The sequence below is a fragment of the Oncorhynchus mykiss genome, chromosome 9 (assembly GCF_013265735.2).
Source record: "Oncorhynchus mykiss isolate Arlee chromosome 9, USDA_OmykA_1.1, whole genome shotgun sequence".
NCBI lineage: Eukaryota > Metazoa > Chordata > Actinopteri > Salmoniformes > Salmonidae > Oncorhynchus > Oncorhynchus mykiss.
The window spans coordinates 67,327,762-67,350,508 of NC_048573.1; the positions used below are offsets into that span (position 1 = coordinate 67,327,762).

General features: G+C 46.0%; 1 protein-coding gene across 2 annotated transcripts in view; it reads right to left on the reverse strand.

Moving 5' to 3' along the window:
* LOC110531246 (adenylate cyclase type 6) overlaps nucleotides 1-22,747 on the reverse strand; it is a 127,900-nt gene continuing 105,153 nt past the window's right edge. For both annotated transcript variants that reach the window (XM_036988784.1, XM_036988783.1), the window contains exons 11-23: nucleotides 12,876-12,904; nucleotides 12,584-12,731; nucleotides 12,249-12,346; nucleotides 11,952-12,039; nucleotides 11,668-11,784; nucleotides 11,235-11,393; nucleotides 10,951-11,126; nucleotides 9,350-9,385; nucleotides 8,758-8,890; nucleotides 7,670-7,933; nucleotides 6,858-7,062; nucleotides 2,719-2,843; nucleotides 1-198 (exon numbers count right to left, since the gene is read on the reverse strand). In XM_036988784.1, coding sequence (XP_036844679.1) covers nucleotides 70-198; nucleotides 2,719-2,843; nucleotides 6,858-7,062; nucleotides 7,670-7,933; nucleotides 8,758-8,890; nucleotides 9,350-9,385; nucleotides 10,951-11,126; nucleotides 11,235-11,393; nucleotides 11,668-11,784; nucleotides 11,952-12,039; nucleotides 12,249-12,346; nucleotides 12,584-12,731; nucleotides 12,876-12,904 — 1,707 coding nt within the window. In that variant the 3' untranslated portion in view covers nucleotides 1-69. The remainder of the gene's footprint in view (nucleotides 199-2,718; nucleotides 2,844-6,857; nucleotides 7,063-7,669; nucleotides 7,934-8,757; nucleotides 8,891-9,349; nucleotides 9,386-10,950; nucleotides 11,127-11,234; nucleotides 11,394-11,667; nucleotides 11,785-11,951; nucleotides 12,040-12,248; nucleotides 12,347-12,583; nucleotides 12,732-12,875; nucleotides 12,905-22,747) is intronic.

Sequence of the window (22,747 nt, forward strand, 5' to 3'; positions counted from 1 at the left end):
CTCTCATCTCTCTTTTCTTCATGCATTAGCAGCCAGCGGTAATCCCATGACCGTCGGTGGTTGACTGCCCTAGGGACCATTGGGACCACTGGTAAGAAAGTATGTGGTCATCTCTCCCTTCCCCTTCACCTTAACCAGGCCTCTGTGGTCCAGCTGGTAGCCCTTTTGTACCAGGACGTGGTACAGGTCTGTGGTCACCTGGGACAAGACAACACAAGAACACTTAAGTGTGTGTATGTGTGTGTGTGTGTCATTGCCAATTTACTATGTTCCTTCTGACTGCTCAATCCACTGTCTCATCAGCCCAGCCAGGCAATTTATGAACTTGATCTCCATTATAAAAATCATCTAGACATTATCTCACATTTCTTTTATACTAACATTTAGTTTTAAACAGCAGAGACTTGTATAAACCTTACTCTCTGTCTCTCCGACATCTGCAAAAAAAATGTCAATATTTGTCACGTTCTGACCTTTATTTCTGTTGTTTTTGTCATTATTTAGTATGGTCAGGGCGTGAGTTGGGGTGGGCAGTCTATGTTTGTTTTTCTATGATTTTGGGATTTCTATGTTTCGGCCTAGTATGGTTCTCAATCAGAGGCAGGTGTCATTAGTTGTCTCTGATTGAGAATCATACTTAGGTAGCCTGGGTTGCACTGTTTGTTTGTGGGTGATTGTCTATGTTAGTGGCTTGTGTCAGCACAGGTCTCATTTGTAGCTTCACGGTCATTATTTGTTTATTGTTTTTGTACAGTTTATTTCATGTTTTTCGTCATCTATTAAATGATGCATTCACACCACGTTGCACTTTGGTCCGCTTCTTACGACGATCGTGACAATATTCAAATTAGATCTCCAGCTGTCCCTTAGTAATAAACGTGTCGGGAGCCTGGACGAGACAGACAGAGAGGCATCATTTATTTTATTTAAAAAATGTTTTTACCTTTATTGAACTAGGCAAGTCAGTTAAGAACAAATTCTTATTTTCAATAATGGCCTAGGAACAGTGGGTTACTGCCTTGTTCAGGGGCAGAACGACAGATTTTTACCTTGTCAGCTCGGGGATTCAATCTTGCAACCTTTTGGTTACCGACCCAATACTCTAACCACTAGGCCACCTGCTTCCCTCACAATTTTATGGATATTTACAAAGAAATGTTGACTGAAAAGGTAAAACGGAACAAAGCGCAGCTTGTTTGCAGTCTTTCCAGCTTGAAGTGATTGTGTTATCTGTGTTGTTGGCTAGCTCCTCTGAACAACAGTGTCCTTACGAGAGAGCACATTTTCTATGCCCTGCGAAATCACACCTCATTAGCTCATTGGTATATGTGTCTATATAAATGTCACTAGAAAACAGCTTAAACAAAAGCAAATGCAACTACTGTTGTTATTCTGGATCCACTGTTTGACGTGACTAAGTTAGCCATGGTTGACTAGCTAGGAAGCAAGGGATAAGAACGTCACATTTAGAACGAACGACTGGGTCGTGTCCATAGATACAGAACAAAAAGACTGAACGACTGGGTCACGTCTCTGGCAACTGAACCGAGAGAACGTACGACCAGCCGGCTTGGGTAGCAACCCTAGATTTGTGTCATATGTTGTGGAAGGAAGAAATAGTATGAATAAATTCATCAAAATAAAGTTTTTTATGTAAAAATATCAATCATTATTTGAATATGTTGGTAACCCGTTGTATTCAAGTGATTCAGTGTTTGGAGGATATTGGCACGGTCTCGGGCCAAACAACACCCATGCCAATATACCCTCCAAACGTTTTGTTTTACCTTTTTTCAATTGACATTTGTTTGTATATATCCACAACAATGATGCCAGCTTTCATGATTTGGACCGACTGAGAAAAGCTGCCTGCCGGTCTGTCTCGTCCAGACTCCTGACACATTCATTACTATGGGACAGCTGGAGATCGAATTTGAATATTGAAACAATATTGCAAATGTCAGAGAGACCGACAGCAAGGTTTATACACATCTCCGCTGTTTAAAACTAAATGTTAGTCTAAAAGAAATGTGAGATAATGTCTAGATGATTTTTATAATGGAGATCACGTTTATAAATTGCTTGGCTGGGCTGATGAGATAGTGGATTGCGCCGTCAGATGGAACAAAGTAAATAGGCATTTTAATGTCATAGATTTAGCTGGTGGTAACTTGTGGAATAGACACCGGCTGGAATTCAATTGTGTTCTGTTCTATTCTATAATGTTCAAGGCACTACACAGTGGAAGGAAGAGTATATGATGGAAAGTGTAGATCTAGTTGAAGTGGAACACTTGGTATCTAGTTACAGCTATTGTTCCTTCCTTGTAAAAACTCATGGTCGCAAAATACTCTTAAGGAAGATGTCAAGCTTGACGTCTAAACGTCAGTCACCTGTACTCATCCTGAATAATGGATTCAAATAAATGAATCTCTGCCTCTTTTGTTTAGTGCTCCAACTCCTTTCTGCCTCAAATTAGTCCTTTTGGAAAGTTTTTCTTGGTGAGCCCTTCTCATGAGCTGCAGTAGGGTTTTATGTACAGCAGGTGGAAGCACTGGTCATGAAGAACAGGGGACACTGAATCTACTGTATATTGAGTTCAAGCTCATCATCTGTTTATTATCCATTAAATTCATTGACTAATTAATATTGCATTTCAATAAGTGTTAAAAGTGAAAGCTGTAGGACTCAATGACATATATAAGTAGGTGTATCTACCTGTATGCAGTCTGGGACTCCGGTGCTGTCCATTCGACTGGCTACGTTGACAGTGTTCCCCCAGATGTCATACTGGGGCTTCCTGGCCCCGATCACCCCAGCCACCACCGGACCCATGTTGAGACCTGCATGAGGAGACCACAGTCAACCTGCCTCCCTGCCTCGCACCACGTCACTCGACCTACCTCTTAACTAAACCCTAGCCCAATAATGGAGCCTAACCTTACTTCTTATAGTCCCGAGGACATCACAGGTTTTGTTCCAGGTGAATTTGGCTCTGGAAGACAAGACAGCCAAATACTCCTTCTAAACGTGAATGGATTCTTAATTACGGTATGGTTCTAGAAACATAAATCCTTCTACTTTCATATTACATCAAAAATTATTTCACCAACGCAAAATACACACTTACTGTGTACACTGTTTTAACTTAGCTGCAGCCGACAGTATTTCTCAGTGACAACACTTTTGTGCCTGTCTTTCGTTTACACACAACTGCTCGGATACGCAGATAGCGAATTAGCACTCTTTCTTCCATCTGTTTCCCATAAAAAAAGCGCTGTAACATTGAAATATGGTGTGTATCAATTTCACCTTAAAAAATCTTGCTGATATGAAAGATAATGTCTTCATGCTTCTAAAACCGTACCTCAAGAAATGCCTGTTAATGTTCAGACCGAGCACTGGCTCTTAACAAAACTCCCCCGTACAGAAGACGCCTTCGTTCAATGAGTCTTATGTGTAATATAATCATTATCAATGGCTAGGGATTCCCAATGTTGTCCTAGAGCGCTGCAACACCCTCAGGCTTTTGTTCCAGCCCAACACTAATACACCTCAACTAATGGTTGACTACTGTCGCCCTCCAAGACCAGGATTGATCCACACTCTCAGTGCGTAGACTTCACAAAGGGACACCTCAACAGAAACGTGAAGTTATTGAAAGACTGTTCGTTGATGTACTTCATCTGTTCTCTGTCTCATGACGGCCACTACTCCTCCTCCTCCTACTTCTACTCCTCCTCCTACTACTCCTCCTCCTCCTACTACTCCTACCCCTCCTACTCCTCCTCCTCCTACTACTCTTACTACTCCTCCAACTCCTCCTCCTACTACTACTCCCCCTCCTACTACTACTCCTCCTCCTGTTCCTCCTACTCATTCTCCTCCTACTCCTCCAACTCCTCCTCCTACTACTCCTACCCCTCCTACTCCTCCTCCTCCTACTACTCCTACTACTCCTCCAACTCCTCCTCCTACTACTACTCCCCCTCCTACTACTACTCCTCCTCCTCCTCATCCTCCTCATCCTCCTCTTCCTACTACTACTGCTCCTCCTACACCTCCTACTCCTCCTCCTACTACTCCTCCTCCTACTACTACTACTACTACTCTTCTTCCTCCTCCTCCATCCTACACATCCTACTCCTACACATCCTACTCCTACACATCCTACTCCTACTCCTCTTTCTACTACTTCTACATCTACTACTCCTAATACTCCTCTTACTCCTACTCATCTTACTCATCCTCCTCTTCCTACACCTCCTCCTACTACTACTCCTACTCCTTCTCCTGCTCCTCCCCATCCTCTTCCTACTCCTCCTCCTCTTGTTCCTCCTACTCCTCCTCCTACTACTACTCCTACACATCCTACTCCTATACATCTTACTCCTCTTCCTACTACTACTACTACATCTACTACACCTAATACTCCTCTTACTCCTCCTCCTACTACTCCCCCTGCTCCTCCTACTACTCCTCCTCCTGTTCCTCCTACTCATTCTCCTCCTACTCCTCCAACTCCTCCTCCTACTACTCCTACCCCTCCTACTCCTCCTCCTCCTACTACTCCTACTACTCCTCCAACTCCTCCTCCTACTACTACTCCCCCTCCTACTACTACTCCTCCTCCTCCTCATCCTACTCATCCTCCTCTTCCTACTACTACTGCTCCTCCTACACCTCCTACTCCTCCTCCTACTACTCCTCCTCCTACTACTACTACTACTACTCTTCTTCCTCCTCCTCCATCCTACACATCCTACTCCTACACATCCTACTCCTACACATCCTACTCCTACTCCTCTTTCTACTACTTCTACATCTACTACTCCTAATACTCCTCTTACTCCTACTCATCTTACTCATCCTCCTCTTCCTACACCTCCTCCTACTACTACTCCTACTCCTTCTCCTGCTCCTCCCCATCCTCTTCCTACTCCTCCTCCTCTTGTTCCTCCTACTCCTCCTCCTACTACTACTCCTACACATCCTACTCCTATACATCTTACTCCTCTTCCTACTACTACTACTACATCTACTACACCTAATACTCCTCTTACTCCTCCTCCTACTACTCCTCCTACTACTCCTCCTCCTGTTCCTCCTACTCATTCTCCTCCTACTCCTCCAACTCCTCCTCCTACTACTCCTACCCCTCCTACTCCTCCTCCTCCTACTACTCCTACTACTCCTCCAACTCCTCCTCCTACTACTACTCCCCCTCCTACTACTACTCCTCCTCCTCCTCATCCTACTCATCCTCCTCTTCCTACTACTACTGCTCCTCCTACACCTCCTACTCCTCCTCCTACTACTCCTCCTCCTCCTACTACTACTACTACTCTTCTTCCTCCTCCTCCATCCTACACATCCTACTCCTACACATCCTACTCCTACACATCCTACTCCTACACATCCTACTCCTACTCCTCTTTCTACTACTTCTACATCTACTACTCCTAATACTCCTCTTACTCCTACTCATCTTACTCATCCTCCTCTTCCTACACCTCCTCCTACTACTACTCCTACTCCTTCTCCTGCTCCTCCCCATCCTCTTCCTACTCCTCCTCCTCTTGTTCCTCCTACTCCTCCTCCTACTACTACTCCTACACATCCTACTCCTATACATCTTACTCCTCTTCCTACTACTACTACTACATCTACTACACCTAATACTCCTCTTACTCCTCCTCCTACTACTCCTCCTGCTCCTCCTACTACTCCTCCTCCTGTTCCTCCTACTCATTCTCCTCCTACTACTACTCCTACACATCCTACTCCTACACCTCCTACTCCTCTTCCTACTACTACATCTACTACTCCTAATAATCCTCTTACTCCTACTACTCCTCCTGCTACTCCTACTCTTCCTACTACTACTACTCCTACTCATCCTCCTCCTCCTCCTACTACTACTACTCCTCCTTCTCCTGCTCCTCCCCATCCTCTTCCTACTACTCCTCCTCTTGTTCCTCCTACTCCTCCTCCTACTACTACTCCTACACATCCTACTCCTATACATCCCACTCCTACTCCTCTTCCTACTACTACTACTACTACTACTACATCTACTACTCCTAATACTCCTCTTACTCCTCCTCCTACTACTCCTGCTACTACTCCTACTACTCCTCCTGCTACTCCTCCTGCTACTACTACTACTACCTCCTCCTCCTACCTCCTCCTCCTCCTGCTGCTGCTACTCCTCCTGCTGCTACTCCTCCTCCTCCTCTACCTCCTCCTACTACTACCTCCTCCTCCTACTACTACCTCCTCCTCCTCCTCCTCCTGCTGCTACTCCTCCTGCTACTGCTACTCCTCCTCCTACTCCTGCTCCTCCTCCTACTCATCCTCCTACTACTACTCATCCTCCTACTCCTCCTCCTCCTACTGCTGCTACTACTCATGCTGCTGCTACTCCTCCTCCTGCTGCTACTCCTCCTCCTACTACTCCTCCTCCTCCTACTACTTCTACTCCTCCTCCTCCTGCTACTCCTCCTCCTCCTGCTACTCCTCCTCCTACTACTCATCCTCCTACTACTCCTCCTCATCCTCCTACTCCTCCTCCTCATCCTCCTACTCCTCCTCCTCATCCTCCTCCTACTCCTCCTGCTACTCCTCCTGCTGCTGCTACTCCTCCTCCTCCTAATTCTCCTCCTCCTCCTCCCCCTACTACTCCTCCCAATACTCCTCCTCCTCCTACGCCTCCTCCTCCTCCTACTACTCCTCCTACTCCTCCTCCTCCTACTACGACTCCTCCTCCTCCGACGACGACTCCTCCGACTCCTGCTACTCCTCCTGCTACTACTATACCACCCTACCTTATCTCTACTATAGTTCCAGGGACTCACCTATTTTCATCTGGAAGTTATTGAAGGAGTGTTCATTGATGTACTTCATCTGTTCTTTGAGTCTCATAGCGTAGTCTGCCAGAGCCAGGATGTGTGATCGTCCCTCACGGTCGTAGGTAGAGTCGTTGAGGCCAGAGGCTGCCATATAAGTGCTACCGATGGTCTTTATCTTTTCCAGCTGGCGGAACTGGTCTTCACTGATGATCTGGGGGGAGGAACAGACGTAGGATCTTCATTTGAGACAGTTTGCTACAGCAGGGAAAAAAAATCCTGCAGCAACAGGAAATTTCAATTATTCTGTGGATTATAATTAATGGACATTTTTGTAGGGGTTGATACATTTTTCAGAAGGGAAAAGCAAGTCAAAAAAAAAAGAAAAAAATAGCCTTTCATGAACTAACACTCCCATCCCCCTACTCACACTGACTTCGCTCATAGCTACTTTATTGAGGAAAAATGTACTTCCTATGACTGACATATGTGGTTGTCCCACCTAGCTGGATAAGAGCATCTGCTAAATGACTAATATGTAATGTAAAAATGTAGTTAAAGGATTGTCATCAGCGGAAAGGAAGAGCATTTCGAACTACAGTCTTCTTTTTCTTCTTTCGTAGACACAGAACATGTCATCATGCATAGACTACTGTTACTGTTCCCTCCATTGCTGATTTGTGGCTTTCATTACAGACTATTCCTAAGCGACTTACGATCTCCCGCCACTCCTCCACCTTCCCTCAGTCCTCCCCATCCTCCTCCCCTCCCTCCTCATTGGCTCTTGGGTGATTAAAAGAAGTACATACAGAGAAACAAACCTCGTCAAAGTCTGCGATGATCTCGTTGAGCAGCCGGAGACACTCCACTCCTTCGTTGTTGGCCTCCAGCTCTACGTAGAACTCAGAGAAGTTGGAGATGGAGGCGAACATGACGGCCACACACTCACAGGACTGGTAGTAGAGCTCGTCGTTTCGCCTCTCCCGCGTCAGGAAGTGGGCGGCCACGTCTTTAGGCAGGATGTTGTGGAGGAGCCGGCGGTTGTAGGCCTGAAGCTCCTCCATCTCCTCTTTCTCCTCTGTGGCCTGGAGAGGACAGACAGGGGAATGGGGATACGGTTTGTTAAAAGGCCTGTGGCCTGGAGAGGACAGACAGGGGAATGGGGATAAGGTTTGTTAAAAGGCTTGTGGCCTGGAGAGGACAGACAGGGGAATGGGGATACAGTTTGTTAAAAGGCCTGTGGCCTGGAGAGGACAGACAGGGGAATGGGGATAAGGTTTGTTAAAAGGCCTGTGGCCTGGAGAGGACAGACAGGGGAATGGGGATAAGGTTTGTTAAAAGGCTTGTGGCCTGGAGAGGACAGACAGGGGAATGGGGATAAGGTTTGTTAAAAGGCCTGTGGCCTGGAGAGGACAGACAGGGGAATGGGGATAAGGTTTGTTAAAAGGCCTGTGGCCTGGAGAGGACAGACAGGGGAATGGGGATAAGGTTTGTTAAAAGGCCTGAGGCCTGGAGAGGACAGACAGGGGAATGGGGATAAGGTTTGTTAAAAGGCCTGAGGCCTGGAGAGGACAGACAGGGGAATGGGGATACGGTTTGTTAAAAGGCTTGAGGCCTGGAGAGGACAGACAGGGGAATGGGGATACAGTTTGTTAAAAGGCTTGAGGCCTGGAGAGGACAGACAGGGGAATGGGTCAACCACTATCTGTCTGTAGGTTTTGAGAGGAACTCAGAATTCTGATTGGTTTTTGGTACAGTAAAGTTCGACCAGAGGTGAGAGTAATGTCACTCCGTTTGATAAATGGAGAAAGAATGAGCCCTGCAATCTTAGTGATGTTACCAGATACAACAAACGGGGCGTGCGGTGGACTCCACCTGCTGGACCAGTGTGTGTGAGGCCGGGTCCTACCTGCAACTTCCACAGGAAGTCGAGGCGTGCGGTGGACTCCACCTGCTGAGCATGTAGGTACAGAGCCAGGACGAACACCGTAAGGATGACAGGGGTCATGACCTTTAGGGACACCTTGGTCACAGTCTCCTGGCTGGATGGAGGAAACAGAACCACAATCAACCAACCAACCAACCAATCAATCAATCACACTCCTGGCTGAGAGGAGACAGGACCACAATCAATCAATCAACCAATCACACTCCTGGCCAAGAGGAGACAGGGGGAGAATGGACTCAGTTTAGGAGTAGACATGGTAACAGAACATTGAGTTGAGAGGAGACAGGGAGAGGATGGACTCAGTCTAGGAGTAGACATGGTAACAGCACATTGAGTTGAGAGGAGACAGGGAGGATGGACTCAGTCTAGGAGTAGACATGGTAACAGAACATTGAGCTGAGAGGAGACAGGGAGAGGATGGACTCAGTCTAGGAGTAGACATGGTAACAGAACATTGAGTTGAGAGGAGACAGGGAGGATGGACTCAAGTCTAGGAGTAGACATGGTAACAGAACACTGACACTATAAGACCTAAAGACAGAAATGAACGTACCATGTCTCTGTAGTTGTTTCATTGAAACTAGGAATCCTAGGGAAAAAATAACACACACATTTATCAAATAGTTTCAACACCTGACAAGACCTTTGTGCTTTGCACAGCTTAACCTCATGAAACTCTGGGGGCAGTATTTCATTTTTGGATGAAAAACGTTCCCGTTTTAAACAAGATATTTTGTCACGAAAAGATGCTCGACTATGCATATAATTGACAGATTTGGAAAGAAAACACTCTGACGTTTCCAAAACTGCAAAGATATTGTCTGTGAGTGCCACATAACTAATGCTACAGGCGAAACCAAGATTAAATTTCATACAGGAAGTGAGACAGATTTTTGAGGCGCTGTGTACCAATGTCTCCTTATATGGCTGTGAATGCGCAAGGAGAGAGCCTACACTTTCTGTCGTTTCCCCAAGGTGTTTGCAGCATTGTGACGTATTTGTAGGGATATCATTGGAAAATTGACCATAAGAGACTACATTTACCAGGTGTCCGCTGGGTGTCCTCCGTCGAAACTATTGCGCAATCTCCAGGTGCGCGCATTTTTCCATTTTGAAGAGAGGAGAAACCAAACTGCCAGGAGTGACTTATCATCGAATAGATATGTGAAAAACACCTTGAGGATTGATTCTAAACAACGTTTGCCATGTTTCTGTCGATATTATGGAGTTAATTTGGAAAAAAGTTTGCGTTGTTATGACTGAATTTTCGTTTTTTTTTCTCAGCCAAACGTGAAGAATAAAACGGACCGATTTCTCCTACACAAATAATATTTTTGGAAAAACTGAACATTTGCTATCTAACTGAAAGTCTCCTCATTGAAAACATCTGAAGTTCTTCAAAGGTAAATTATTTTATTTGAATGCTTTTCTTGTTTTTGTGAAAATGTTGCATGCTGAATGCCAGGCTTAATGGTATGCTAGCTATCAAAACTCTTACACAAATGCTTGTTTAGCTATGGTTCAAAAGCATATTTTGAAAATCTGAGATGACAGTGTTGTTAACAAAAGGCTAAGCTTGAGAGCTAATATATTTATTTCATTTAATTTGCGATTTTTATGAATAGTTAACGTTGCGTTATGCTAATGAGCTTGCGGGGATAATTACACTCCTGGATACAGGTTTTTTTCGTAGCCAAACGTGACGAACAAAACGGAGCGATTTGTCCTACACAAATAATATTTTTGGAAAAACTGAACATTTGCTATCTAACTGAGAGTCTCCTCATTGAAAACATCCGAAGTTCTTCAAAGGTAAATTATTTTATTTGAATGCTTTTCTTGTTTTTGTGAAAATGTTGCACGCTGAATGCTACGCTAAATGCTACGCTAGGTATCAAAACTCTTACACAAATGCTTGTTTTGCTATGGTTGAAAAGCATATTTTGAAAATCTGAGATGACAGTGTTGTTAACAAAAGGCTAAGCTTGAGAGCTAGCATATTTATTTCATTTCATTTGCGATTTTCATGAATAGTTAACGTTGTATTATGCTAATGAGCTTGAGGCTATAAATAGCCTGCGGGTGGGCAGTAGGCTACAGTTAGTGACTCACAGGGTGTGTGTGTGTGGTGTGTGTCTGTGTGTGTTAACTCACAGGGTGCTGGCGGTGAGCAGCAGGTCAGCGTTGTCGAACAGGGCCACCTGGGGCCACTCCACCAGCAGCAGGAAGGTGACCTGGATCAGCACCATGAGGGCCAGCTTGCCTATACTGCTGATGTGGAGGAACACACTGCAGGCCAGCAGGGTCAGGAGAACACTGTAGCAGAAATACTGGAAGGGGGGGGGGGGGGGGGGGAGAGGCATAGCAAGTTATAACAATGTTAATAAACACAGACAATAGTCACACCACACACACAGTAGCGTCCCAGCTGGGCTCACCTCAGGGAAGTGGCATGGTGTGGGCTGGCTGGGGCACAGGGTCAGTCCGTCCTGTGCTGACTGGCTCAGGTTGTGTAGTAGACACAGGGTCACCAAGCTGGAGGACAGGTTCCTCTCACGCACCACACAGTCCACCAGGCCCTCCCTGTCACAGGTCAACTAGAGAGAGACACAGTCTTAAATCACACGTCAACCAACAGAGAAGCCAACTGAACAGAGAAGCCAACTGAACAGAGAAGCCAACTGAACAGAGAAGCCAACTGAACAGATGGCAAACTGAACAGATGGCAAACTGAACTACTACACACACACACACACACACACACACACACACACACACGTGTTAGTCAGTTAGCAGACACTCTTACAGTAGTGAGTGCAGACATTTTCGTAGTACATTTGCAGGCACTATTGGGAGAATTGTCATGCCTACCATGTTAACAAAGGCAGACATGAAGAGAAGTAGGATGGTGAGAACTCCCACCAAGGTACTGTTGGTACGAGACTGGACTATATTCGTAGTCACTGTCTGCAAGGCAACTGGGAAGAGCTGGGAGGAGGAGAGAGAGGGGGAGGGGGGAGAGCGAGAGAGAGAGGGGATATTATTCATTTTGTTATACATGAAAATGTAAATTCAAACAAATGTTAACTTTTGGGTACATCTCTATAAAAGGTGCTTGTATGATTTCAAAAATGATGGAGGAGTCTGTCCTTTACCTTGACGCAGGAGTAAATGGCACAGATGAAGAGGATGTTGACGAGGATGATGAAGATGATGATGTAGACACCCAGCATGAGAGGTGTGCTGTGGAGAGGAACTGACTCAAGTCACAACTGCACCACAATCAATCCTCACAGGTCACTACTCAGTACATTTTCTATGATCGGTTAAAAAGACTGTCCTCTATTTGGTCCTTGGAGCTGGGTACCCTGTGTCGGTTCAGCCTGACCAACTAGCAGCCTTGATAGTTCCATACTGTTACAGACAGGTGGAGGTTTAAGAGAAGTACTTACTGTGGGAAGATGATGATCTGAATGAAACAGATGAAGCAGAAGACTAACAGAGCACAGGCCACGTAGCCTCCGAAACGATCATCCACCTTCTTGGAGAACTAAAAACACAATGAGGAGAAGAGCAGCAAACTCAACACAACACTCTGCATATAATGTTCCAAAAACATATCTAGCTGTCAAATCCTTACTTCAAAGCTCATTTGAGGAGGTTTGGATTGGAGCCTCCTCCTCCAATGAGATTTGAGTGGGAGGTTTTGGAATTGAGGAAACAAGGATTTAACACCTAGTAATTCTTTCAGACACAGCCAATGAATCACCACCCCACCAACTCCCACCTTGTTCTCCAGGTCTTTAGTCTGGAAGGTGAGGAGGAACTTCTTGACGTGGTCTTTACGGAGTTGGTCTATGCTGCGGGCGTCGATGGCTCGGCCCAGAAACTCATCCACCTCATCCTCAGGGTTCAGGGCCTCCTGGGAACAACGGCTAGACAAGACAGACCAGACCAGACCAGACCAGACAGACAGAGTCAGCAACCCAATAATATATACTGGGCCAATGACTACACTACACACACACACACACAGAGTAACCCATTAACAACTACTGGGCCAAATTAAGATAACTCACTTGTCTTGTCTGGACGTTTCATCAATTCCCTGGGAGAAGAGAGAACGAGATGGAGAGAAGAAAAGAGAACGAGCGATAAAGAGAGAGCAAGAGGGAGGGGTAGAAAGAAAGCGAGATTAGGTTTTAGACAGGTAGCCAGTGAAAACCACAGTGAAAGATTGACTCTGTGTGTTTTTCATTGGCTGACTCAGACTTCTGCACACTTAATCCCTGGTAGCCAGACTGATGTTTTAATTAATGCTGTGAGGATTCAAATTATACCCTCCTCCCCCCCTGGGCAATACCCCTCAGAGAAGGAGAGAGAGAAAGATGAGGAGAGGGGAAGATGAGAGGAGAGGGGAAGGGAGGAAATGAGAAGAGGAGGGGTGAGGAGAGGAGAGCAAAAGACAGAGGAAAGGAGAGAGGTTGCAGACAACAGGAGGAGAGGAGAGGATGCAGACAACAGGAGGAGAGGAGAGGATGCAGACAACAGGAGGAGAGGTTGCAGACAACAGGAGGAGAGGAGAGGTTGCAGACAACAGGTGGAGAGGAGAGGTTGCAGACAACAGGATGAGAGGAGAGGTTGCAGACAACAAGAGGAGAGGAGAAGTTGCAGACAACAGGAGGAGAGGAGAGGTTGCAGACAACAGGAGGAGAGGAGAGGTTGCAGACAACAGGAGGAGAGGTTGTAGACAACAGGAGGAGAGGAGAGGTTGCAGACAACAGGAGGAGAGGAGAGGTAGGCAGACAACAGGAGGAGAGGATAGGTTGCAGACAACAGGAGGAGAGGTTGCAGACAACAGGAGGAGAGGAGAGGTTGCAGACAACAGGAGGAGGAGAGGATGCAGACAACAGGAGGAGAGGAGAGATGGCAGACAACAGGAGGAGAGGAGAGGATGCAGACAACAGGAGGAGAGGAGAGGTTGCAGACAACAGGAGGAGAGGAGAGGTTGCAGACAACAGGAGGAGAGGTGGCAGACAACAGGAGGAGAGGAGAGGTTGCAGACAACAGTAGGAGAGGAGAGGTTGCAGACAACAGGAGGAGAGGAGGATGCAGACAACAGGAGGAGAGGAGAGGTTGCAGACAACAGGAGGAGAGGAGAGGATGCAGACAACAGGAGGAGAGGAGAGGTTGCAGACAACAGGAGGAGAGGAGAGTTTGCAGACAACAGGAGGAGAGGTGGCAGACAACAGGAGGAGAGGAGAGGTTGCAGACAACAGGAGGAGAGGAGAGGATGCAGACAACAGGAGGAGAGGAGGATGCAGACAACAGGAGGAGAGGAGAGGTTGCAGACAACAGGAGGAGAGGAGAGGTTGCAGACAACAGGAGGAGAGGAGAGTTTGCAGACAACAGGAGGAGAGGTGGCAGACAACAGGAGGAGAGGAGAGGTTGCAGACAACAGTAGGAGAGGAGAGGATGCAGACAACAGGAGGAGGGGAGAGGATGCAGACAACAGGAGGAGAGGAGAGGTTGCAGACAACAGGAGAGGAGAGGTTGCAGACAACAGGAGGAGGAGAGGTTGCAGACAACAGGAGGAGATGAGAGGTTGCAGACAACAGGAGGAGAGGAGAGGTTGCAGACAACAGGAGGAGGAGAGGTTGCAGACAACAGGAGGAGATGAGAGGTTGCAGACAACAGGAGGAGAGGAGAGGTTGCAGACAACAGTAGGAGAGGAGAGGATGCAGACAACAGGAGGAGGGGAGAGGATGCAGACAACAGGAGGAGAGGAGAGGTTGCAGACAACAGGAGGAGAGGAGAGGTTGCAGACAACAGGAGGAGGAGAGGAGAGGTTGCAGACAACAGGAGGAGGAGAGGTTGCAGACAACAGGAGGAGATGAGAGGTTGCAGACAGCAGGAGGAGGAGAGGAGAGGTTGCAGACAACAGGAGGAGGAGAGGTTGCAGACAACAGGAGAGGAGAGGTTGCAGACAACAGGAGGAGGAGAGGAGAGGTTGCAGACAACAGGAGGAGGAGAGGTTGCAGACAACAGGAGGAGGAGAGGAGAGGTTGCAGACAACAGGAGGAGATGAGAGGTTGCAGACAACAGGAGGAGGAGAGGTTGCAGACAACAGGAGGAGATGATAGGTTGCAGACAACAGGAGGAGGAGAGGTTGCAGACAACAGGAGGAGAGGAGAGGTTGCAGACAACAGGAGGAGGAGAGGTTGCAGACAACAGGAGGAGGAGAGGTTGCAGACAACAGGAGGAGATGAGAGGTTGCAGACAACAGGAGGAAAGAAGAGGTTACAGACAACAGGAGGAGGAGAGGTTGCAGACAACAGGAGGAAAGAAGAGGTTACAGACAACAGGAGGAGGAGAGGTTGCAGACAACAGGAGGAGAGGAGAGGTTGCAGACAACAGGAGGAGGAGAGGTTGCAGACAACAGGAGGAGGAGAGGTTGCAGACAACAGGAGGAGATGAGAGGTTGCAGACAATAGGAGGAGAGGAGGAGAGGTTACAGATAACAGGAGGAGGAGAGGTTGCAGACAACAGGAGGAGATGAGAGGTTGCAGACAACAGGAGGAGATGAGAGGTTACAGACAACAGGAGGAGATGAGAGGTTGCAGACAACAGGAGGAGAGGAGAGGTGGCAGACAACAGGAGGAGAGGAGAAAGGTTAATTGCGATGCAGCCCTGCATTGACTGATCAGATCATTGTTGATGTGAAATTCAAGTTTAAAGTTGTATTAGTCGTATGTAAGTAGTCTAGCGGTTAAGAGCATTGGGCCAGTAACCGAATGTTAGAGCCGACTAGCTGAACAATCTGTCGATGTGCCTCTGAGCAAGGCACTTAACCCTAACTGGTCCTGTAAGTGGCTCTGGACAAGAGTCTGATAAATTACTAACATGTAAATGTACAGTAAATTGTCCAATGAAATGCTTGCAGGTTATTCTCAACATTGCAACAACAACAACAAGAAATAATAAAACATAAGAATAGGAACATAAAGCAAATGACTCAGTTGAATAAACATGTTAAAATAAAGTATAAAACAAGAAGGTACAATTTACAGTCCAATATTTTCTGGGAAGGGGAATTGGGAGGCAAGTGTGCAGTTTTAGCAATAATAATAAGAGACTGGTAGCAGCAGTAGTGATGTGCGTGTGGCATAAATGCGTCTGTCTGTGTGTGTGTGTGTGTGTGTGTGTGTGTGTGTGTGTGTGTGTGTGTGTGTGTGTGTGTATCACGCCCTGACCTTAGAGAGCAGTTTTATTTCTCTATTTGGTTGGGTCAGGGTGTCATTTGGGGTGGGCATTCTAGGTTGTTTGTTTCTATGTTTTGGCCGGGTATGGTTCTCAATCAGGGACAGCTGTCTATCGTTGTCTCTGATTGGGAATCATACATAGGCAGCCTTTTTCCTTTTGTTATTTGTGGGTAGTTGTCTTCGTTTGTGCATGTTTAGCCTTATGGAGCGTCGTGGTCGTTTTTGTTGTATTATTGTTTTGTTGGCGACATATAAAGGAAAATGTACCACGCTCACCACGCTGCACCTTGGTCCGTTCTATACGACGATCGTGACAGTGTGTGCGTGAAGGTGTACTTTTTTTATTTTTTTTATTTATTGAACCTTTATATAACTAGGCAAGTCAGTTAAGAACAAATTCTTATTTACAATGACGGCCTACCAAAAGGCCTCCTGCGGGGACGGGGGCCTGGGATTAAATATAAATACAATATAAATATAGGACAAAACACACATCACTACAAGAGAGACAACACTACATAAAGAGAGACCTAAGACAACAACAACACATAACAACACAACATGGTAGCAACACAACATGGTAGCAGCACAAAACATGGTACAAACATTATTGGGCAAAGTCAACAGCACAAAGGTCAAGCAGGTAGAGACAACAATACATCACACATCCATGATTGAGTCTTTGAATGAAGAGATGGAGATAAACTGTCCAGTTTGAGTGTTTGTTGCAGCTCGTTCCAGTCGCTAGCTGCAGCGAACTGAAAAGAGGAGCGACCCAGGGACGTGTGTGCATTGGGGACCTTTAACAGAATATGGCTGGCAGAACGGGTGTTGTATGTGGAGGATGAGGGCTGCAGTAGATATCTCAGATAGGGGGGAGTGAGGCCTAAGAGGGTTTTATAAATAAGCATCAACCAGTGAGTCTTGCGATGGGTAAACAGAGATGACCAAACAGAGATACCAGAGGAGTATAGAGTGCAGTGATGTGTCCTATAAGGGGCATTGGTGGCAAATCTGATGGCCGAATGTTAAAGAACATCTAGCCGCTCGAGAGCACCCACCCTTAGCTGCTGATCTATAAATGATGTCTCCGTATTCTAGAATGGGTAGGATGTTCATCTGAATCAGGGTTAGTTTGGCAGCTGGGGTGAAAGAGGAGCGAATACGATAGAGGAAACCAAGTCTAGATTTAACGTTAGCTTGCAGTTTTGATATGTGCTGAGAGAAGGACAGTGTACTGTCTAGCCATACTCACAAGTACTTGTATGAGGTGACTACCTCAAGCTCTAAACCTTCAGAGGTAGTAATTACACCTGTGGGTAGAGGGGCATTCTTCTTACCAAACCACATGACCTTTGTTTTGGAGGTGTTCAGAACAAGGTTAAGCTTGTTGGACACTATGAAAGCGTTGTTGTAGAGCATTTAACACAAAATCCAGGGAGGGGCCAGCTGAGTATAAGACTGTATCATCTGCATATAAATGGATGAGAGAGCTTCCTACTGCCTGAGTTATGTAGTTGATGTAAATTGAGAAGAGTGTGGGGCCTAGGATCGAGCCTTGGGGTACTCCCTTGGTGACAGTCATTGACCGAGACAGCAGATTTTCTGACTTTATACACTGCACTCTTTGAGAGAGGTAGTTGGCTAACCAGCCCAAAGGCCCCTCAGAGACACCAATACTCCTTAGTCGGCCCACAAGAATGGAATGGTCTACCGTATCAAAAGCTTAGGCCAAGTCAATAAAAATAGCAGCACAATATTGCTTAGAATCAAGGGCAATGCAGCAAACTGAAAAGAGGAGTGATCCAGGGGTGTATGCACTTTGGGGAACTTTAACAGAATCTGACTGGCAGAACGGGTGTTGTATGTAGAGGACGAGGGCTGCAGTAGATATCTCAGATAGGGGGAGTGAGGCCTAAGAGGGTTTTCCTGCCTGATTGGCCCTGTCTGGGGGTATCGTCGAACGGGGTCACAGCGTCTCCCGACCCTTTCTGTCTCAGCCTCCAGTATTTATGCTGCAATAGTTTGTGTCGGGGGGCTAGGGTCAGTCTGTTATATCTGAAGTATTTCTCCTGACTTATCCAGTGTCCTGTGTGAATTTAAGTATGCTCCCTCTTCTCTCGGAGGAACCTGAGTCCTAGGACCATGCCTCAGGATTACCTGGCCTCCTGTCCACCTGGTCATGCTGCTGCTCCAGTTTCAACTGTTCTGCCTGCGGCTATGGAACCCTGACCTGTTCACCGAACGTGCTACCTTGTCCCGGACCGGCTGTTTTTGACTCTCTCTCTAACTCTGAATGATTGGCTATGGAAAAGCCAACTGACATTTACTCCTGAGGTGCTGACCTGTTGCACCCTCTACAACCACTGTGATTATTATTATTATTAGACCATGCTGGTCATCTATGAACGTTTGAACATCTTGGCCACTGTTATAATCTCCACCCGGCACAGCAGAAGAGGACTCTTTAGAGCCTGGTTCCTCTCTAGGTTTATTCCTAGGTTCCTGCCTTTCTAGGTAGTTTTTCCTGGCCACCATGCTTCTACATTTGCATTGCTTGCTGTTTGGGGTTTTAGGCTGGGTTTCTGGATAGCACTTTGTGACATTGGCTGATGTAAAAAGGGCTTTATAAATACATTTGATTGATTGATTGAATGGTGACATCATTGCGTACCTTTAAGGTTGCAGTGACACATCCATAACCTGAGTGGAAACCAGATTGCATACCCGAGAGAATGCTATAGACATCAAGAAAGCCAGTCAGTTGATTATTGACAAGTTTTCCAACACTTTTGATAAACAGGGCAAAATAAAAATAGGCCTATAACAGTTAGGACCAGCTTGCTTTAGGACTTGGTCAGGTGGTTTAAGCATGCCCCAGTTTAGGTCACCTAGCAGGACAAATTCAGACTTAGTGTAAGGGGCCAGGAGTGAGCTTAGGGCAGGTAGGGTACAGGCCGGTGCTGATGGAGGACGATAGCATCACGCAAAAGTCAGCAAAGAGCTATTTGAAAGTTTAATGCTTAAAACCAGCAAATCAAATTGTTTGGGGACAGACTTGGTGGAGACAACCGAGCACTGAAGGTGATCCTTGGTAAAGATTGCCACTCCTAAACCTTTGGAAGATCAGTCTTGTCGAAACAGGTTATAACCAGAAAGGTTAACATTAGTATTCAAAACACTCTTCCTTAACCACGTCTCAGTAATGACCAACACATCTGGATTTGAGCTGTGAACCCACACTTTCAATTGATCCATTTTAGGTAATACGCTTCTAGTGCTAACGTGCAGAAAACCCAGGCTTTTACAAGAGCAGAAATCAGTGAAGCAGATATCAGAGCACAAGTCAGAGTTGGGGCTGTAGATGGTCCAGGGTGTACATGTACATTTCCAGATATCATCAGCAGTAAAACAATCAGGGCACGGCAGAGGACAGGGAGAGATCTGCAGTGCTGATTTATGACATCTGAATGTGCATCAGATGGCAACAAGAACATATTATACAGCAATTTCATCAGGTAACATGAATACAAAGACAGCGAGAGCTGGTTAGAATAGAATGGGAGGCCAAAAGTCTGTGTAACCAATAGAGTGACAGAGTCCCGAGTGTGGGAACAAACATAGTCTGTCCCACGGTTGGGTAAAGAAAGTTTGTAGTCTACAAAGTAAGCAGGAGTCATGAGGCAAATAGCAAAATGCACAAGAAAAAAAAAAATATAACTACTTTATATATAGCCATTGTAAATTCAGTCATTTGCACCAACAGCGCATGAGTGCTGGAGGTGAGCGAAAGCTCGGGAGAGAGGGGGGAGTGTGGTGGGGGTATCTGTACCAGACAGGGGGAGACAGGCCAGGGCAGACGGTGAACAGAGAGGGGGGAGTGTGGTGGGGGTACCTGTACCAGACAGGGGGAGACAGGCCAGGGCAGACGGTGAACAGTGAGGGGGGAGTGTGGTGGGGTACCTGTACCACACAAGGAGACAGGCCAGGGCAGACGGTGAACAGATCGCCAGGTGGAATCCAAGCAGCAGTACAGCAGGTAACAGGAGTAGGTGTCACACCCACTTGGGAGGAGCTTTTATTTCTGGAGTCAGATTTCTTGTAGAAAATGCCAGTGAATGGTCATTGAACAGCATGAGGGGGCTTCAGAGGACGCTTCAAAGACTTCTCCCACTTGTTGGGCCCAAAGGCCTCGACACTTTTTACTTCACACCTTGATGCTAATTGAATTTGTATCTGGTCTGTCCTTGCAAGTCTTAACTCAGTGTTCAGTCCCCATGAAATATATAATTGTTTATATCATTATATGATTTATTTTTTTCATTTTTTCTCTTTTTCTTCTTGGCTTTCAAAATAGCATCCGACCAAACACTACTCAGTTCCAGGTTGGATGGTGTCCTCCGGTCTCTACTGTTCGTTTGCTAGAGCACCCTCCGTATAGCTTGGAAAAAGAAAACCTTGGAAGAAATAATCTCTACAGTTAATTTTGGTCAATTTTGACTGTAGAGATTACTGCTTCCAATGTTTTCTTTTTCCAAGATATACGGAGGGTGCTCTAGCAAACAAACAGTAGAGACCGGAGGACACCAGGTTGTATGTTTGGTTGTATGTTTGGAGTTTTGATCTAGAGTGAAGGCCATGTTGTGGAGGTTAGCATCCTACATATGTACCTGCCGAAAAATCCAAGTTTATCGAACTCCAAATCTATCCTTTTGTAAAAACACATGTTGAAAAATGTGAGAGCTCACATGCAGCTGTGCCTCTCTCTCTGAAGGTGTAGAGAGTCAGTGCAGGTGGTCAGTCCAGTTCAAGTGTTCAGCAGTCTGATGGCTTGTAGATAGAAACTCTCTCTGTTGGTATCAGACCTCATGCTCTGATACCATTTGCCCGACAGTAAGGGAGTGAACAGCTCATAGCTGGGGTGTGTGTGGGGTCTTTGATGATGCTTCCTCAGGCAGTTTCTCGGAATCATATCAGTCTTTAACAAGTGTAAGGCTAGCTGTCTGCTGCTGGCCACTAACTTCCATTGGGTGTTGGCTGTCCACTAACCACAGTAGGGCTGTGTAACTCCCACTTGTTGTGATGCTGGTTGGTCTGTACTAATCAATACAGGTTCTGGGCTTTCCATTGGCTGTTTGAGAGCTTTAGGCTTATAATAGACACAGTTGATTAAAGCTAGAGGAATTCTACAACATAGAGAGCCCTTTCAAAAGCAACTGGAAATAATCCTAAAACAATCATCTGTCAGTTCTCAACCAATTCTAATTGGTCTATGACAGCCATATTCTAATTGGTCCATGACAGCCATATTCTCATTGGTCCATGACAGCCATATTCTAATTGGTCCATGACAGCCATATTCTAAGTGGTCCATGACAGCCATATTCTAATTGGTCCCTGAACGTGACCAGACAAATGAAAATAAAGTTACACACTCATCTCTCCATGATGGGGATTTATTTGTCCAAAGAGCCTTTATCAAGGTGTAGTGCTGAGCGAATACCCGAAATGTCGGTTATTTTGGGGATTTTAAACAACTAATTGACAGACGGTTCAATTATCTGAATTCCATGTTGTTGTGTTTTTTTCTCTGTGAGCTCAATGAGCACATTGAGCAGTTTCTCTAGAGATACACTACATGACCAAAAGTATGTGGACACCTGCTCATTGAAAATCTAATTCCAAAATCATGGGCATTAATATAGAATTGGTCCCCCCTTTTCTGCTATAACAGCCTCCAATCTTCTGGGAAGGCTCTCAGTTGCCGTTCCAATTCATCCCAAAGGTGTTTGATGGGGTTGAGGTCAGAGCTCTGTGCAGGCCAGTCAAGTTCTTCCACACCAACCTCGTCAAACCATTTCTGTATGGACCTCGCTTTGTGCACGGGGGCATTGTCATGCTGAAACAGGAAAGGGCTTTCCCCAAACTGATGCCACAAAGTTGGAAGCACAGAATTGTCTAGAATGTCGAGTATGCTGTAGCATTAAGATTTCCCTTCACTGGAACTAAGGGGCCCGAACCATGAAAAACAGCCCAGACCATTGTTCCTCCTCCACAAACATTACAATTGCCACTATGCATTGGGGCAGGTAGCACTTGTGCTTCTGCTCGGCCATGGAAACTCATTTCATGAAGCTCCAGATGAACAGTTCTTGTGCTGACGTTGCTTCCAGAGAAGTTGGGAACTCGGTAGTGAGTGTTGCAACCAAGGACAGACTATTTTTACTCACTACACGCTTCGGCACTCAGAGGTCCGTTCTGTGAGCTTGTGTGGCTTAATGTGATTTACTGACTATGACAGTGAAAGTCACTGAGCTCTTCAGTAAGGCCAATCTACTGAGAAAGTTTGAGCTCGATTTTATACACCTGTCAGCAACGGGTGTGGCTGAAATAGCCAAATCTACTCATTTGAAGTGGTGTCCACATACTTTTGCATTTATAGTGTAAATCAGATCAAGCCTGAACTGTGCAATGTAGTAGGGAGTTGTAGTTTCCAACAGGCCAATATTCTACATAGTTTAGTGCAGAAAAAGTGGTAATTAACTACAATGACCATAATCCATTGCACACCTACTTGTTCAGTCTGTGTGTTTCTATAGACCTGCTACATTAGGTTGGTGTGGAGCAGACAGAGAGAAGAGACAGAAGAAAGTGTGATGGAGAGAGATAGAGAGCAGTTGCTTTGAGAG